General features: G+C 46.7%; 1 protein-coding gene across 1 annotated transcript in view; it reads right to left on the bottom strand.

The window, feature by feature from the left end:
- The window catches only part of MYO1H (myosin IH), a 35,959-nt gene extending 17,479 nt beyond the window's left edge, over positions 1-18,480 (bottom strand). Inside the window, exons 1-22 of the mRNA XM_056859115.1 lie at positions 18,328-18,480; positions 17,105-17,220; positions 16,414-16,612; positions 14,860-14,940; positions 14,381-14,560; positions 13,463-13,561; positions 12,025-12,138; positions 11,433-11,504; positions 11,215-11,334; positions 9,268-9,335; positions 8,216-8,321; positions 7,986-8,066; positions 6,124-6,215; positions 5,853-5,947; positions 5,405-5,451; positions 4,735-4,815; positions 4,439-4,544; positions 2,530-2,647; positions 2,196-2,309; positions 1,367-1,443; positions 1,153-1,221; positions 2-86 (exon numbers count right to left, since the gene is read on the bottom strand). Coding sequence (XP_056715093.1) covers positions 2-86; positions 1,153-1,221; positions 1,367-1,443; positions 2,196-2,309; positions 2,530-2,647; positions 4,439-4,544; positions 4,735-4,815; positions 5,405-5,451; positions 5,853-5,947; positions 6,124-6,215; positions 7,986-8,066; positions 8,216-8,321; positions 9,268-9,335; positions 11,215-11,334; positions 11,433-11,504; positions 12,025-12,138; positions 13,463-13,561; positions 14,381-14,560; positions 14,860-14,940; positions 16,414-16,612; positions 17,105-17,220; positions 18,328-18,453 — 2,246 coding nt within the window. The 5' untranslated portion in view covers positions 18,454-18,480. The remainder of the gene's footprint in view (position 1; positions 87-1,152; positions 1,222-1,366; positions 1,444-2,195; positions 2,310-2,529; positions 2,648-4,438; positions 4,545-4,734; positions 4,816-5,404; positions 5,452-5,852; positions 5,948-6,123; positions 6,216-7,985; positions 8,067-8,215; positions 8,322-9,267; positions 9,336-11,214; positions 11,335-11,432; positions 11,505-12,024; positions 12,139-13,462; positions 13,562-14,380; positions 14,561-14,859; positions 14,941-16,413; positions 16,613-17,104; positions 17,221-18,327) is intronic.
- Positions 18,481-19,106: the final 626 nt, after the last annotated feature.

Raw genomic sequence — 19,106 nt, 5'->3', positions numbered from 1 at the left:
CTTCCGGATGGTCTGGGCTGCCCACGCCCTCCTCTGGGCCTCTTTGCGTGCCAGAACTCCCCTCCAGCGGGCCTCCAGCTTGATGGCTGCAAGAGAGAATTCCGATGCCACATACACACATATATGTGACAACCCCTGGGCTAAGGGCTCAACCCAGATGGAGGAGGCACCAACACTCCCTGGGCTGGATGCTTATCTTAAGCAACAGAAAGGGAGCTAGGGCAGCCCAACAGAGGCCCCCAGCCAAAGACGGCCTCTGCCCCCACCTTCCACAGTCCAGACCAAACCCAACCCGCTCACAAAACACAAGCCCAGTCCAGCTTCATAGGGAAGAGAAGACTGAGAGGGGATGTGAAGTACTCAAAGGGCTGCCATATAGAGGAGGGTGCCGAGTTGTTTTCTGTGGTCCCAGGAGGTCGGACCAAAACCAACAGGTTGAAATTAAATCAAAAGAGTTTCCACCTAGACATTAGGAAGAATTTTCTAACAGAGGGGTTCCTCAGTGGAACAGGCTTCCTCGGAAGGCGTTAAGTGCTCCTTCCCTGGAGGTTTTTAAGAAGAGGTTAGATGGCCATCTGTCAGCAATGCTTATTCTATGACCTAAGGCAGATCATGAGAGGGAGGGCATCTGGGCCATCTTCTGGGCATGGAGTAGGGGTCAGTGGGGGTGTGGGGGGAGATAGTTGTGAATTTCCTGCATTGTGCAGGGGGTTGGACTAGATGACCCTGGTGGTCCCTTCCAACTCTATGGTTCTATGGAGGGGCCATGGCTCAGTGGTAAAGCATCTTCTTGGCACACAGGAGATCTCACACTCAACCCATAGCATCTCCAGTTGAAAGGATCAGGCAGAAGGTGGTGTGAAGGACCTCAGCCTGAGACCTTGGAGAGCTGCTGCCAACCTGAGTAAAGCGGCAACTCTGGGTTGGGAAATTTCTAGAGATCTGGGCATGGGGAGGGTAGGTAGTAATGGCATGGAGTCCACCCTCCATAGCAGCCATTTTCTCCAGGGGAACTGATCTCTATCACCTGGAGATCAGTTGTAATTCCGGGAGATCTCCAGGCCCCACCTACCGATCCCCAAACAGTTCTGGCTTTTAGCAGAGTTGCTAAGCTCTAAGCAAAACCCACCATAGCCCCAAAGAAGAACCCACCAGCTTGTTTCATCTTCTGGTACTCGCGCCTCCCCAAGCAGCCTTTGTATTTAGCTTGCACTCTGGAAACTGAAAGGGGGAAAAGGGCATTACCCCCATGTATTGTCTCTGGTGGGAGCGCAGGTCTGCAGCAATTCTACCCAGTGGCTGTGTTAATCCCAGCCACTTGCTGGGATTCCAGAGTTTGAAAGAGCAAAAGCAACTGAGTACTTACTTAGTAGGTGTTTTCTGTACTCAAAGGCGTCTTCAGTGGCAAACAGAGTTCTTGGGAAACGAATGAATATTTTGGTCCTGAAGGGAAGAAAATGTATTATGAAACAAGTATACTGCATGCTGTAGAATTTAAGGCAGAAAATATTTACCATCAATTAAGGCCCTTCCCTCCCCGCTGCTAAAGGATAAAGGTCCATTTTCAAGTGCACCAGAAAACAATGATCCACAAGGTTTTTTGCTGGGGAGTGGGAGAGTAGTAAGGAGGATAATGGAACCAAACTGTTTTGAAGTGGATGGAGTAAAGTGACTTGTTTCAGGGCACGTGCAGACCATGCTTCATTATGTCACGCAGAATCTTTCTGACACAGCACAAAGGGAAGATGCAGATGATCCACATCACCACCTGCGTCAAGGCAGGCACCAACAGAAAGGCCTTTTCAATTGTGGCACCCCCCATGGAATGCCCCCATTATGTGCCCTGCTTATGAGCATGTGGGTCTTTCTTCCCCCCTTTGCTATCAGAGATTTTAACTCTGCCCTGCCACTGTTGAAGAAGTTACTTCTGTGACCTCCCTCATTTGCATTTTTTGCTGCTTTTAATCCATAGTTTTAAAATGTGTATATACACACACAAACACAAACACCCACACACACTGTTAAAGGATTTTGCTGGCTTTAAGTTTTCCAGTTCTTCGTTTTGGTGTTTTACAATTCCTCGTTTTATTAATCTTTGTAATTTGGGTGTTTGCAAACCACCTGGAGGGCCATAAATGCAGGAAAATGTGAGGTGTGAAATAACCAGGCACCATATCCTAACCACTGGTACTCACTTCCCCATTTTATACTCATCAGGCTTGTACCCGAGGTGCTGGACCAACTTCTCCACTCCACTCGCTGCCGAACCCCGCCAGTGAGGCCAAGTTTCTGGGCACAGAGATTTGTACCTAAAAAACATTCAGAGGAACAAGAGAAAGGGGGCCAGAACAAATGGGACCCACAACAGTTGCAACTGAAACATGTTTGGAGGACTAAGTTCTCAAACTGCTTCCCCAGCTGGTTGCGAAAGGCCAGGTTTCCAAGTCTCCCAGTCAGATTTTCTCTGCAGGTCCCCAGATGGAGACATCAGAGCCACGGAAGCATCTGAAGAGCCTCCCATGAGTTTACCTTTGTAGAAAGTGCTCGTACTTCCGACGGTAAGCAAAGCCGGCTCGCCTGACCCGCAGATGCTCCATCAGGCCCAAGTACTTCACCTGGTGTCTGATCAAGGAGTCATCGAATTTGTCTGCAGAAAAACAAGCCACACATTCTGAAGATTGCTACTGACTGAACAAGGTTAGGGTTCATCTTGGCCATCTTCTGGGCATGTAGTAGGGGTCACTGGGGGTTTGGGGGGAGGTAGTTGTGACTTTCCTGCATTATGCAGGGGGTTGGACTAGATGACCCGTGTGGTCCCTTCCAACTCTATGATTCTAGGGTTGCATGCTCAGAGCCAGATAGGAGCCTGGGAGGAAGATGGACAATGGTCTCAAGGCATGGGCAGGCAGTTTAGAAGGGGCTGGATATCATTAGGGACAGATAAAACTCTCTTAAATCAAGTCAGCCACGGGTCCACCTGACTCAGGATCACCTATCCCAACTGGCTCCAGCAGAGAAAGGCCTTTTCTATCAATTGCTACCTGAGACCCTTCACTGGAGATTCTGGGGGCTACATACAAAGCAGGGGCTCTACCCTCAAGGGTGTACATAATGAAACTACGCTACACATAGTCAGGTGATTGCTCCCTTTAATTCAACTTTGTCTCTTCCAACTGGCAGTGGCTCTCCATGGCCTCAGACAGAGAATGGCCTTGATTAATACCTGGAATCCTAAACCTTTCTGTGCTAGGAAAGGAACCGGGGATCTTTTGCAAGCAAACCCTGACCTAAAGCACATGAAGCCGCCTGAGTCAGGCCACCGCTCCCACCTGCCTCAATAATGGCAGCACCTCTCCAGGGTGATGGGGCAGAGAAAGCTCTTTTCCAACACCTATGACCCGAGGGCCTCCAGATGATGAAGCAGAAGGCCCCAGGTTCCATTCCTGGCATGTGACATGGGGGCTCTATTGCTGAGCCTCAGCCCCTCCTAACACTAAGGAAGCCCTTTTTTTCCCACTCACCTGTACCTTTCTGCCTAAAAAAAACCTGTATATTATTTTCAGGGATCTATTTTTTTCAGAGACGAATCTCAGTTAAGCATTCAGAATTATCCCACAAATGAACTGTATCCACTATATCTGACTAATTTAGACTGAGCAATTTTTGGAACGGGATGGCAAAGCAGGAAGAACAAGGAAGAGTAAGTTGGGGGGGGGCGAGCAGCCATGGGGTGAGACCCTGTCTGAACCCCACAGTTTGGTATTGAGAATGTCCCAGATTCAATTCCAGCTAAGAGGATCTGACCAATCCCCTTGGCATTTGTCCCAACAGCCTCCCATATTCAGCTAGGGGCTGCAAAATCAATACAGCAAGAGCAACTGAATACCTTGGAAGTCAGGACTGGGGAGCCTCAAGTAGTCCTGTAGCTCCCCAGAAACCCCACAACTCTAAGCAGGTACTGACATAACAAATTGGGGGGGGTCAAAGGGGGATCTCAGAAGAACTGCAGCCCCAAAGGGGGAAAGGCACCAGAGATATCAGGGGAATGAAGTATTTTGAATTTGCACAGCACTGTAGATACAAAACCAGTCTAATCTTAATAAAAGACAAAAATCTCATATGCAGGATTGCAAAGCATAGCAGAAAAAAGCCACCACATGAAAAACATCTTAACTGGATTCCCACCAAATAATAAATGGATCTGGAAGTCCACAAATATGTAGTTGTGCTCAGTAGACTTGAAAAGAAACCATATTCCTGGGGGGGGGAAACATTTTCGTCCCATGTTTCTAGCTATTCCACAAGGGCTGGAAATTTAGGGGGGTTAATAAAAGCAAGCCTGGAGATTGAGGATTATAGAGGCTGCCTCAAAACCCACGTAGTGCCAAGGAGAAGCCACTCGCAATCCTGCACATAGTGCCCTGTGTGGCACCCTTACCAGGCTCCTTGTTGCCATTGGGTTTAATGCACCTGATATAGGAAGGTTCTTTGGACATGAGGATTTCTATCAGACTCGCCAGGCTGTTTTTGAACTGAGTTGCAACCTGCAGAGACAAAAGACCTTGATGAAGCCAGCGAGCAATGCTTGAGAAGTGTAGCTGGCTGGAGAGGCATCTCTCTTCCCTTTTTTTGCAACTTCCCCTTCTAATTCAAAGCTGTAAAGGTTTCATTTGGACACACTGTACTTTGCAACAGCCCTCCACTGAGGTTCAGACTTTGGGGGGCAGAACTCACGGTCTCAGGCCTCCTCCGGCTATCCAGTTCTGACAGGTGGAAACATTCCCGGACAATACCGTTTTTGGATTTGCACAGCACCTTGGAACAAATCACACGCAAAAAGCCCCAACAGAGACTATTCAACAGATCACATTAAGCATGTCCTGCCTTCCTCAACTCCCCTTCAAGAATGTTCCCCCATTTCACCCTTTCCACCTCCACTCCTGCTTTTTCCAACGGCAGGGTCATTACAACACAAGAAGAGGTTTCCCTCAGTGTTGTGATGCTAGAGATGTCCAGGGTCTGGCTGGGAAAATTTGGTGCCAAACCCAAATTCAGTGATTGGTTGACCTCCGTTTGGCACAAATGAACACAGCAAGTTTGATTTCTAAATACGTTTGCTGCCAAATTTGAAGCTGTTCTAATTATTATTATAAAGGCACAAAGGAAATAATGTTAAATAAAACAAATGTGATATCCGGGGGGGGGGGGGGCGGCGTGCAGCTGAGAGAGTGGCGTGCCCAAGGCCACCGAGTGAGCATCTAGCAGCGGTACAACCTGAGCCAAGGTCCCCCCAGGTCACTGCACAACATCAACTGTCATGTAAAGTGTCTGAAAAAATTGCAAAAAGCAGCTCCCAACTAAAATGGGTTTAAACCCAAGTAAATCAACACCCTGCGGTTTTTACCTCTTTAAGGTTTCGGTAGAGAAGATCATTATTTTTCTCCAGAAATCCTGAGAGGGGAATAGAAGTCAAAAGAACACATTGAAAAAGAAAAAAGGGAACTCTTCCAAACAGAAGCCAAACTTATTTATGAAGCTGTGAACATTGAGTTTAGACCTCTAAGCCCTGTGCAGATCACCGAAAATCAGGGTAATTAACACATGGACTGCGCACACTTCCCATGCTCCCTGTCTTAATGGGGTCTTGTCTAGCTCTCTGCAGAAGACCCGATCAACACACGGACAATAGCAGGCTAACCCCATAAAGACTCATGGCATATTTCACACTATGTACTGACTCATCCCCTCCAACCTGTCCCAAAACAATTCCTCAGTACTCAGTTCTTATGTTCATGCTGAGACTGTGTGTGTGGAGCCTCCCCAAGCACTCAGAAGAAGGGGCTTCCTCTCACCTACTGTGCAGTAGGTCACCTCTCCAGCGTAGTGAAGGAGGCGGAAATCAACCCAGCCAATGGATTTTCGGCTCTTCTGCTTTGCAAGCTTTCGGCTAGAAACAGAAAAGCAGACAGCTGAACCTTTTCATCCAGCTGCCGTGGCTGGGGGAGCTTTGCATCTAAGATGACGTCAAAACATAAATGGTTCAAGTGGGGGGGGGGCTCTTGGGGCTTGGAAGACAGGGTCTTCAAGGAGGCTTGGGAAAGGTTACAGAGCACAGGTGCATACGTCAGGAAGTGGGCATGGTGTCCTACTTTCTCCTCTAACTTTTCCAGGAAACTCAGGTCAGTTGCTTCCCCAGGCCGCAAGCATTCTTCATCCTTAAAAGGAGGAAAAGGACAAGGCAATTAATTGGTCATCCAACTGAAGCTTTGCCCCTGAGAGAGTGATTGATGGGTGGCATCCAAGACCCAAGCATTTTTATCATGCCCTGGTTCAGAGGCACGACATAGGGCCATGAGTACCTGTGATTCAGCCACACACACAATCCCGTAAGTCATGAAAGAAAGATCTCCATTTTCTTTCTTAAATGCTCTCTCAATGTTACGGTCCATGATTGTAGCTGTGTGGCTCTGGGATTTCAGCAAACATGCTGCTCAAGGGCAGAATTTGGTATCGGGCAAAGAACTGATCATCCTGAGAATTTTAGTTTGCTTTTGTTTTGTTTTTAAAGAAAGTTCACAGACTTTCAAAGAGGGTTTAGAAGTTGTGGATGTTTTAAAATGTATCTCTTACCAGGTGGCACAATAAAGCTAACAATCTCAGGAAAGGACAATAATAAATTAAAGGACCAAAATGATATGATGTGGGGAGTTATTTGCTCCATTTTGAGGCTGGGCATGCACAGAATACTGCATGTCCTGCTCCAAAGGGCTGCAAATAACTCCCTCAGGGCTGTTGTGGCTTGGCAAAATGGCAAGAGGGGGGAGGAAGATACTCCTCCCGCCATGCCATGGATTTCCTTGTGCTGGGAGGGGGTGGGTCTGGGTTTCAGTGCTATGCGTCCACCCCCCATAACCAGCAGAGGCAGAATAAATTATATAAAGCAAGCAAAACCTACTGCAAATTAGCAAAAATTTACAGATAACACAATTCAAGCTGTATTCTAGTACCGATCTCCTTTTAAAGCCTAGAGAGGCCAGCACAGTACAGCACATTGGTTAAATTATCCTCTTTAGACACGCATGAAACAGAAATCCCACAATCACAACAGGTGAGTTTGCTTGAAACTGCACACGGTTGCACTGCAAAACCTGACATAACTTCAGGTCATGATACTCCGGCCTCGGGTTGCCCATGTATTAATCATTTGGAGCCAGTCCTCTGTCAGCAGGTGATGAGGGTTTCGGCAGCGGCACACACAACTCCAGGGTTCATTCTTGAGTTACTCACCTGAACAGGCATGTCTTAACTATCAGCTCATGGAAGAACCCCTGTTGGCTCTCCCCGAGTGACTTTTCACAGTCAGACTGTTAAGGAGGTCTAGTGTGGAACACTTTCTTGAGCAGGTCAGTGCGCACAGCGCCCAATACCAGTTTCTGCCATTGTGGAGTGCAACCCTAGAACAGGTTTAAGCATTACCCAACGGTATACCCCACAGCTCTGTCTTTGTTCTAAGAACATCTTTGCTGAGTCCCAAATCAGGACCCATATGGGACTGGCAGCTGCCAATCTGCATCTCCCTGGTAACTCAACGCGATCCGTCTGGATGCCTGATGTTTCCTTCTCCCTCCACCACTTCAAATGTGGAGTTCAACAGTCACCTCACAAGGCTACTGTCATTAGGAATTACTGGCAGTAGGGGATGTATGAAGTTGCCATTTTTCTTTCATTTTCATACATTGTCATTGTGAACTTTTATGTTTCACAGGTCTGAGTCACACAAGCAGCAAAAGCAAAATGGGGATTTCTGGCTCGAAATGGCAAGAATCATCATTCAAAAATCTCTCTAATAATCAGCAGCCACGGCCCCCATCATGTGGTGGATCACAGGATCATATTCTGCTAACTGTGCAGGAGCCTCCCCAACCCAGAGTTGGCAACCCAAAACCACGGCCCCCGGAATTACACTAATCTAATATATTTCTTACCAGTATGGAAATAATTCCTTTATGTTTCTCTTCAACTAGATCACAAATTATCTTGTTGTTGAAATACGGAATTGGCTCCCACTGGAATTAGAAGCACAAGATGGAGGATTTTAAAAAGTGCACACAGATAGAACTCATTGCAAAATCAGACACCCCTTTGATCTGAGCACAACAAGACTTCTCTTATGAAGGTGGCTAAGACCATCAACCTGACTTGGGGGGGGGTTTACCTCTATGCCCTCCAGTTTGTACTCCTCTTGCTCCGCCTTCAGAGTCATCTCTAGTAGCAGCTGCTGGAGCTTCTCGTTGCAGTAGTTGATGCAGAACTGCTCAAAGCTTGTGAAAATGTCAACAGGAGAAAGTCAGTGGAAAGACAGGGAAAATTCTCCAAAACAGCTGCCCTGCAGGTCTGGACTGTACCATTTCAGACGGCAGGTGGAGGCTCATATCGATGGAGGCCCTTCTGTACAGATAAAAAAAGCCCCTGCATATAGGAAACTGGACTTCTGGGTGAAAGGTTTTAGCACAGCCTCCTCTTTAGCACACTAATGTTCTACGTAGCGCAGGGGGTGGGGATTGTAAGAAGGCTCCACAGCCTCCACTTGCTGTCTGAGGTGCTTCAGCCCCGACAGGTCAACCACCTTCCTGTGAGAATAAATACACTCTAATCAGTATTGCAAAAACTGAAGTCAAATCCTTATCCAATATTCATTTTGCAGAAAAAGAAAGCACAGACTATCCCATCAGCCATTTCTCTTTTCAGAAGAGCTGAAGAAATGGCAAGAATAGGGCTGCCAGGTCCATCCCATCTGGCTCTCCCCCTCCCGGTCACCGGCAGGGGATGGGGGGGTAGGGTTGCTGGACCAAGGTTGGGAAACGCCTAAGGATTTGGGGATGGAGCCTAGGGAGGCAAGGGGCCTTAGCAGGGTATAATGCCATAGAGTCCACCATCCAAAGCAGCCATTTTCTCCAGGGGAACTGATCTCGGTAGTCTGGAGATAAGCTGTAATTCCAGGGGATCCCCAGGTCCCACCTGGAGGCTGCTGGCATCCCTAGGCGAGAAGGAAGCCAACATTTGTACAAACTACTTTTCAAAGTGTTGCTGTCTCTTCACTTTTGCAGAAGTGGCTCCATTTTGGATGAAGTGTTAACCCTCCCGACCCTACAAAATCCTTCACATCGTAAATCACACTAAATCCAAGCCAACGACAACCCAACAGCCAGCCCCAGGCCAGTAAACAGTCTCCACTGCAGCACAAGTTTAGTTTCTAACACTACTCACCTGTTTGTCTCAAAGACTTCAAAGCCATAGATGTCAAGCAGCCCAATCACTGTTTTCCTGGTGGGATCCTGCCAAGCAAAGCACAATCAGCACTGGGCTGTCTACTAGCAACTCTTTACAATCCTTCTGCTGGTGGTAAACAAGTTGTCAATTTCAGGCCCCCCAAGCAGAAGCCAGTCATTCTGCATACCGACAAGCCCACAACGAAGAAGTGGAACAGAACTGCACCCATTTCCTTTTGGAAAGGCTTCCACACCAAGGACTTCCCAGGTTTCAGCGCCCAACTGGTGTGGGTTTTTCCATTTTTCCACAGGATGTCATTATTCAGACATAGATCATTAATAGCCTGTTCTTTCCACAGATAGATCATGATGGGTAGCCATGTTGCTCATTTCTACTGCTATGAACAGACTAAGAGTCCAGAAGCACCTTAAAGACTAACAAAATTTTTGTTGGGTATGAGCTTTCGCGAGTCACAGCTCTGAAGAGTCACAGGTATCTGAAGAAGTGAACTGTGACTCACAAAAGCTCATACCAGAAATTTTGTTAGTCTTTAAGGTGCTACTGGACTCTTTCCACACACACAATCCCTCCACCCCACCCCCCTGCTTTATTTCAAACCTGTTAACATTTTTATTTCCTGAACAGGATGATATAAGGCAGGAGTAGTTTCTTGTGCCTGCCTAGGAAACAGAGTTATTGCAAAACTTTGGTGAAGAGTGAGTCAATTACTCTTTTCATTTATTGATGACTAAAAGGGGTTCAGTCCCTGGCAACAATCAGCATAATAAAAGAGAATTACCTGCCTTTTAGACAGAGGGGAAGGGGATTGTTGGAAGCTCTGCAAATAGGAGAAAGTTTTTAAAAGGTATTTTAAAAGGTTATTCCTATCAACTGTTACTCATGTTCTCTTTTTCTTTTCTTTTTTGAAAGAACAGAATCACCCACAGCTCATCCTGCCTTTTAGGGAAGGGGGAGGGGAGAGTCTGCAAACTCATGGAGGGTTTTTTTAAAAAGTTTTTTAAAGAATTGCATTATTTAAAAATAAAGTTGGCAGAGAATCCTGAGAGTCATATGTGAGAACACGGGGTGGGGGGGAGCTTCAATGCACATCAAGTGTGAAAGGGAAACCCCGCTTAAAATTTAGAGAAAACTGATTACCCTGGGTGTCTGAAATCTCCATTGCAAGAGTGATTTCCCACAGAAAAGTATCACCAACCAAATTACCACAAAAAATCTCCCTGAAAATGTAAAATGCTTTTGAATTTTTGTGTGTTTGTCTACATCAGATGGACTGACCTTACCCCTTTCCTTTTTTCCCCCTTTTTGTACCCCATATTTAAATAAAAATTAAAAAAAATATTTTTAAAAAAATCTCCCTGGTGTGGAAGTAGCCCTCGATTTTGCAGTGTGGTAACTTCATTGGATCTAAATTTTGTCGAAGGCTTTCACGGTTAGAGTTCATTGGTTCTTGTAGGTTATCCGGGCTGTGTGACCATGGTCTTGGTATTTTCTTTCCTGATGTTTCGCCAGCAGCTGTGGCAGGCATCTTCAGAGGAGTAACACTGAAGGACAGTGTCTCTCAGTGTCAAGTGTGTAGGAAGAGTAATATATAGTCAGAAAGGGGTGGGTTTGAGCTGAATCATTGTCCTGCAAAAAGTATCAAAGGTAATGGGCTAATCATTGTCCTGTAAGTATCAAGATAATGTGCTAATGAGGGTGTGGTATGTTAATATGGATCTATATTTAGATAATTATTATAGAAGAAAGTTACAGTACATATGGAGTATATCTGTATTGTATGTTAATCCACACAAAGTTAATGGAAATTTACAGGGGATTCTTAGACGATGCAGAAGAGAACCTCCGACACAACGAACTACTACAGAAACAGCACAGAATGGAACAAACAGCATGCAGCCAGTCCTGGAAACACCAAGAACCAACCTTATTTGCTAGAGATCCATTGATTTTGTTAACCAGCCAAGTAAACATCCGTCCATATATCGCCTTTGCCACGGCATCTCGAGCATAATAAGCCAGATCCACATTCAGTGGGCTCAAAACCTCCAGGGAGGGTGGAGAGAAAAAACACAACATGTAAACACATTTCTGAATTTGAAATGTCCTGTCTTTACAGCTGAGCGGGAAAGAGCATGTTGTACCTCCTCAAAGCGAGCCTCAATTTTTCTGTTCGTGAGAGCTTCTTGCAGAATGGACAGGTGGACACCCAAGAGCTAGAATGAGAGAAGAGATACCTTCAGTCACAATGCAACAAGGAATGGCAGAGAAGTCTCCTCAAGGTTGAAAGTTTTCATGGATTACATGGGACATTCTGTAATGTGTTCCCAGTAAACTTAAATATTCTTATCCCACCCTTCCATCTATTAAGATCTCCAAGGTCAAGCACAGCCAATGGATTGTATCCCATATATCTGTTCCAGTGACAGTAGCCATTCCCATTTCCTTATAATTTCTGTGTGTGACAACCACTTCCACATGGAATACAGTCACAGGGCTGGATCCTACCAACTATATCACTGGTGGAAGAAGGGAAAAGGCTATGTTGGGGATTGTGGGACCTGTAGGGGCAAAGGCCACATCGGACAGGGGATACAGTGAGAGATCGAGTGGGAAAGCTGCTTTCATGCAACCTATTGGATGGAACAGAGGCTGAACATAATGACTAACACAGAGGGTTGCACTAACCCCATCCCCAAATTAGCTCAAAAGCAACCTCCCCTCAAGGTGAGGCACCTTGGAGATCCACTTGATCTGAGCGCCGTTGGTGATGATGGCATGGCCATTGCTGTCCTCCTCAAACTGGATGTTGCCCAGATGGAGGACGCTTGCAATGATTCCAAAGAGGTTCTGTTGCCAAAGAGACACAACAGCTGTAAAACCAGTGGTTGCTGAGGAAAGAAACGGGTCACATCGGATGCCCAAAAGTATCACTCCACTCTGTGCATACGAGACAGTCCACAAGACTGCAGATTGTGCACGGGGGGAAAAAGACTATATTTTCCACCTTGATTTAACGTACAGCATTTACTTTTCTCTTGCCAGCCACAGAAGAGGCCAGGCAAGGAAACATTCCAATTGCTAAAACTCCCTTCAAGGGAGAAGGAGAGGAAGCATCGGGACAAGTTCAGGCAGGGGCAGACTTGCCCTGTAACTTTATTTTATTTATTCTATTTATTTATTTGATTTAAATCTGGTCATGGCTATAGTTATTGCTCTGAGCACAACCTAGCTCACATCACAATAATTACACTACATTCAATCCATTTAAAACAATAACATAGTAATAGCAATACTAATATATAACAGCTCAATTAAAACTTTAGTAGAACCTAAAAATGCACATTACACCATTCCATACGCCCAATTATTTATTTTGTTTTATTTACTTCATATCTACCCCACCTTTCTCCCCAATGGGGATTCAAGGTGGATTACATAATTCTCTCCTCCATTTTATCCTTACAACAGCCCTGTAATGTAGGTTAAGCTGACAGCATGTGACAGATATGAGGGACCAAGGCCATGATAGCCAATACTGTAAACTGAGCCCAGTAACTGATGGGCAGTCAGTGGAGTGACCGCAGCATGGGAGTCACAGCATGCTCTGCTGAGCTCCTGATAATAGCCGAGCCGTGGCATTCTGGGCCAGCTGGAGTTCAAGTGGATTTTGAGGAGAGACCAATGTACAGCGCATCACAATAGCCCAGTCTTGACATCACTGTTAATTATCTATCTAGGATAATTAAAACAGCAAACAGCGAAATAATAGTAATAATAATGAGTTGGTTTTTATATGCCAACTTTCTCTACCACTTAAGGGAGACTCAAACCTGCTTACAATCACCTTCCCTTCCCCTCCCCTCCCTACAACAGACACCCTGTGAGGTAGGTGGGGCTGAGAGAGCTCTAACAGAGCTGTAAACAGACACCCTGTGAGGTAGGTGGGGCTGAGAGAGCTCTAACAGAGCTGTAACTTGCCCAAGCTGGCTTTGTGTGTAGGAGAAGAGAAACAAATCCAGTTCACCAGATCAGCCTCCGCCGCTCCTGTGGAGGAGTGGGGAATCACACCTGGTCCATTGCTCCAAACCCCCACTCTTAACCACTACACCACGCTGGCTCTCAACAGGCACAATCCTTTCTCTGCCCCTTCACTGTTTGGTTTCCTTTGTACCTGGATATCTCTCTCCGCAAAATCAATGACGGTGAAAGCTTTGCGGACAGTTCGCCAGTCGCTCCTGTCGTTGATGGATGACACTTTGGCACAGGTTCCCTGCAGGACAAAGTGGGGATGGTGGAAGCATCTTTTACTGAGCCACTGCTGTAGAGTTTACAGAATGGGGAGTCCATGGAACCCTGCATTCAACCCCCCCTTAGGCCCAAACCTATTATTGCCAACCTTTACGTAGAGCCTGGAATTCTCTCAGAATTACTACAGAGAATAGTTGCCCTGAAGGAAATGGCTATTTTGGAGGGTGGACTCTATGGCATACCATGTATTCTAGGTGAAACCCCTCCCCAAATCTCACCCCTACAGGCCCCACCCTCAAATCTCTTGGCATTTCCCAGGCCAGAGTTGGCAACCCTAAGTGACTCTTGAAGGAACAAGGGTGTTCGTCTGACGGTAGGGAATGTTGTCTCTTTCCCACTCTAAATGCTGTGATTAGACAGGTGATGCAGCTCTTCACTTTTTAATTCAGCAAAGTGTGACCTGTTCTACACGTCACAAAATGAGATGGTAAAACAGACTGTATCACTACTACCTTCAGAACTGCATTTTTTAAAATACTCCACTACATTAAGAACTTCCTGCAAATTTAGTACAACAGGGAAAAGCTGGGCTTGTTTTCCTTTGTTTGGTGCTATTTTATTTGCAGGGCTTTTCCACACACATAAGGGAGGGCTTTTCCACATAAGGGAGCAGCGTTCATGTACGTAATGCACCTAGCTGCACTCTGTACTGGGTCAGGCACCTTTACCACCTCATTTTGCTACGTGCACAGACCGTGCGCCTCAGGAACGTCAGAAGTCTGGGCCATGGCTTGCAGACCAGAGCTCTACAGACCGAGAGGTACAGAAAGGTCAGCACAACCTGTATTAGGTAAAGGTACTTCTGGGGATCACGCTCCAACCCAAGCCCACGAAGTAGATCCTCCTCCCCGCCTTCCAGCAACTGGTAGAAGACATGGAAGTTCCGTTCTCCAGGATTTTGGTGAACTACGCGGGATTTCTCAATCAGGTAGCTGAGGATATGCCCTCCTACCGGAGCTCCCTGAGAACAGAGCAAAATTGAAAGAAGAGGATGTTCAACACATGTGGGATCACAGCTGGACTCACAGTCAGAGGGACTAGCAGTCTGGGCACTCGTTCACTCTTCCCTGTGAGGGCTGGCGGCAAGGAGGAGAAAGGAGCTTCCAGTTTCCCGCCCACCCTGCTTTTGCCAGTGCAATGGGCAGCAGGAGAGGTATCAAATGGCTAAAGAGGCAACTTCACATAAAGGAATACTTGACATGTATTCCCAAGTGGCACTTTTTTACTATCAAGAGACCACCACCACCACATTTCTTTTACCTTATAATCAAACTGGATATCCATGTACTTTCCAAACCTGCTTGAGTTGTCGTTGCACAGAGTTTTCGCATTTCCAAAAGCCTGGGGAAAATAAATGAACGTCATTCATCTTCGTCATGGTTACCTTTTGAAATTATGTTGTTGTTTTTTGTCTTGTTGAATTTGTTAGAGTAAGGCAACTCAGCATGCCTGGACACTGGGGGGTGGGGGGGGGCTACATTGCCCTAGATATAAGATCTTCTCAGTGAATGAGATGACTCTCTTTGTCTTAACCTGGGAGCTTCTCTCTGGCTGCTCCTTCGCTTCCTGTGCCCTTTGACCCCTCTCTCCATTATACAGTCCAGTACCCTGCTTCCCAGTGTCCAGTCAGACACTGTCCAGGCCTTTAAGAGGAGGTCAGAAACCAAAGCCTCCCCATGTTGGTACATAAACCCCCCACCTATACACATAACTTGGATCCTATGAAGCCTGAGAGGGGCGATCACACTAAACATGCTGCAGCCCTCTGTGCCCCCCTTATTGTACTCCCGTGGGTCATTGTACCCAAAGCAACAGAATGGGGAACAAATTGGGAGACTGTAGCAAGAGAGGAACCCCCCTCCCCACCACAGATGGAAAAGCCATTCCATTTAGGGCTGTCGATCCCCCCCACCCGTATTTTTCGGGTTCACTGAACCAGAAAATTTTCAGGAAATCTGGAAAACCTGGATTTTCTGAAAATATTCGGGTCAATAAACCCGGAGCCGAATAATACCGAAAAAATTCAGCACAGATCCACGCTGCCAAGCCTGGCAGCGTTGATCTAAACCAACCCCCCCCCCCGCCCACCTCCCTGGGACTCCCAGGGAGGTGGGCGGGAGGGGGGCTTAGTTTAGATCCACACTGCCAGGCTTGGCAGCATGGATCTGTGCCTTAAAGGAAGGCGGGGGATTCCCAAAGCCGGGAAAGCCAAATTAAATCGGCTTTCCCCTGAAGTGGCTAAGTTCGGCTTCGAGAATCTCCCGCCTTTTTTTGCTTCAGTTAATGCCGAACTGGGGAAAGCCGGATCAGCGTTGATTCAGGATTTTCCCAGTTCGGGATTAACCGAATCGACAGCCCTAATTCCATTAGAAGAGCTGCTGCTGCACCTTTGAACAAGAAGAAGATTCCTTTTCACTATCATGGTCAGTATTGTCTACTGAGACTGGCAGCAGCTGTCCAGGGTCACAGGCTGAGGTTTTTCACATCACCTATGCCAGATTCTTTCTGGAGATGCTGGGCATTGACCCTGGGACCTTCTGCATGCCAAGCAGATGCTCTACCACTGAGCATGGGCCCCCCAAAGGGTCAAAAAGCATCTGCCAAACCACAGAGCAAGGGGTGAGATAGCAGCAGCAGTTAGCAGCTCAGTAACAGGTAGAGGGGGGGTGTAACATTCATGCACATTCTGAAACCACTTGCTGCTGCTGTCATGATGGGGCGCATGATGCTCCCATGTGGATGCAGCCTGAGTACATTAAAATACTGGCAATCCTTTGTAACATCGCTCATTTTACATGTTGCTCTTTTCTTTACCTCCAGCACAGGATTAGAGAGAAGCAGACGGTCACGGACAATCTGCAGCTGCTCTGTAGTTGGGCAGGTCACCGCAAAATACTGCAGAATCTTCTTGGAGGCCTCTGTCTTCCCAGCTCCGCTCTCGCCAGAGATCAAAATGAAGTGGTTGTTATTTTCAGTGCACATGACCCGGTAGGCATTGTCAGCTATGGCATAACTGCAGAAGAGTCAATGGGAACATACAGATTATTTTAGCCATGCCAAAACTTCATAACCTGACAGAACTAACATGATCTGCCTGGGGGTGAAAACCACATGCTACAATTTTTTCCCATGGCCTTCTCAGTCATGCCACCTAGCTCCAGAACTCTCTCCCCAGGGAGATTTGCCTATCCTCTTCTGTTGCCATCTTCTGCTAGTAGGTGAAGACTTTTTTGTTTTGCTTGGCATTCCCTCAGTGATCCCTCCTTTCTGACCAAAGTTTTAATTGCTGTGTTTACATCTTTTTTTTTAATATGTGTTTGGGGAAGTTGATTTTCAACATGGAGAGCACCTTCTGTGCTACAAACAAGCTGCAGAATACTTAGCATGGATGCATAATGATCCTCTATTTTAAACCTCCTTCAGGGGGGAAAAAACCTACGTCCCCCCAGCCTGATCCCTCAGCAGGACAACAAAATATAGAAAGGAAGTTGGAGGTTCTACTTACATGTGTGGTGGCAGTTCAAAGAAGTTGACCCCTTTATATTGTTCCATCTGCTTAACCGTGTAGATGTCCAGTTCTTTGTACGGATTCACAGACACTAAGAGGGTGCCAATGTACGTCTAGAGGAAAACAAGAACCGTTAAAACATCCAGACTAAGAATCAGGCTAACCGGAGGGGCTCATAGGAGATATCACTAGATGAGAATTTGTGATGAAAACAAATATAGGCATTTTTGGAGGAGAAAACCCCCCACAGAAACAGCATTCACACCAAACACAGTGTTAAATATTCCTAGTGGGGTACATTAAGGAGGATGTACTTTATTTCTGCGTCATTCACACCTGCATAAGGCCATGAGTCCATTCTCCCTTTCCCCCCTCATATAGGTTACAATGGAGAACAATGTTGTCCCACAATTCTCATCTGCAAGGCTGTCTAGACAGGAAGCAGCTGTCCTCTTGCCATTACAGAAAGGACCTTCAATAAGCAATGTAGTCGGACTAGAGTTGCCAGGTCCCCCTTCACAACCAGTGGGAGGCTTTTGGGGCGGAGCCTGAGGAGGGTGGGGTTTAGGGAGGGGAGGGACCTCAATGCTATAGAGTCCAATTGGCAAAGCAGCCATTTTCTCCAGGGGAACTGACCTCTATCAGCTGGAGATCAGTTGGTATTAGCTGGAGATCTCCAGCTAGTACCTGGAGGTTGGCAACCCTCAGTAGGAATTTTAGCTCTGGGAGAAGGAGGGCCAGGAGTCTCAGCATTCTCACTATAAAAACTACAATTCCCATACCTCTTTTGGGAAATGCTTAAACTGATATGATACTGATGTAAGTTTATAGGATATGTGTTCAGTGAGAACAGGAGCTGGATTATTTATTTAAAATACTTGCTGTACAGAATATTTAAAGAGCAATAACTACAGCCATGACAAGAATAGCAAAAATTAGATGACCTTGTCACTAAAAGCAGTAGATAGGAGACCAGAAAAGAAGGTCTTACTCAGAGGATGTCAAGGTCTGCTGGGCTCCAAAGCGACTGTTCACATGAATGCTGCAGCATTTCCAGCACCCCAGTTTTAGCTCCAGCTTTCCTCCTATCCCGCAAGGAGTCCCAATCCAACCTAATGGCTGTTCTCATGGTTTATCACCTGCCAGCCCCCTTTCCCCAGAACCAAACACCCCAAGCAGTACCCTCACTAATACAGAAAAGCACTGCAATCTGCACTTACATAGATGAGGTTCTCCCGGTATCTCTTGCGAAGGTTGTCCAGGAATGCAGACTCACTCGTGTGGGAATCCAGAAGGACAAAGTCCTGAACCCCAACTCGGTCCCGGGCTATCAGAGCCCCTTCCATGTTCAACTGGTTCGGCTTCGTCCACGACGCCTGCTTCTACATGGCATAAAAATCAACCGCTTCAGGTTAATCATAGAACCACAGAGTTGGAAGGGGCCATACAGGATCAGTGCTGGATCAGCTTACAGCATCCAGCCTCTGCTTAAAGACTGCCAAGTGAGGGGGAGCTCACCACTTTCCTGGGTAGCCGATTCCACTGTCAAACAACTCTTACTGTAAAAAACTTTTTCCTAATATCCAGCCGGTACCTTTCCGTCAGCAATTCAAACCCACCACTGCGAGTCCTATCCTCTGCTGCCAACAGGAACAGCTCCCTGCCAACAAGATTGATCGAAGAGCAGCTTCTCTCCCCCCCCCACTTGCAACAAGCCTGTTTCTCCGGCCAAAGCTCCCCAGTGACTAGTGAGGGTGGCCCAGTGAAGACAGCAACACTGCACTGTAGGGGTTTGGCTAGTCCCACCCATAAGCAGCACAAGGGACAGTGGCATCCCCTCTATGGCATCTGCCGCTGCCGGAAGAGTCCAAGAAATGCCCAAAGGGCCTGAACCCAGTTGGCAACAGTGCAGGCACAGGATGGAATGGGTAAACTATACTTTGCCAGAGGTGACAAAACACCATGAACCAGCTGTGCCCCAAAGAAAACCAAACAGCAA

Source organism: Euleptes europaea, chromosome 13, assembly GCF_029931775.1.
Source record: "Euleptes europaea isolate rEulEur1 chromosome 13, rEulEur1.hap1, whole genome shotgun sequence".
NCBI lineage: Eukaryota > Metazoa > Chordata > Lepidosauria > Squamata > Sphaerodactylidae > Euleptes > Euleptes europaea.
Note: the sequence above shows the minus strand (reverse complement) of the source record. Positions and strands in the feature narration are given on the sequence as shown.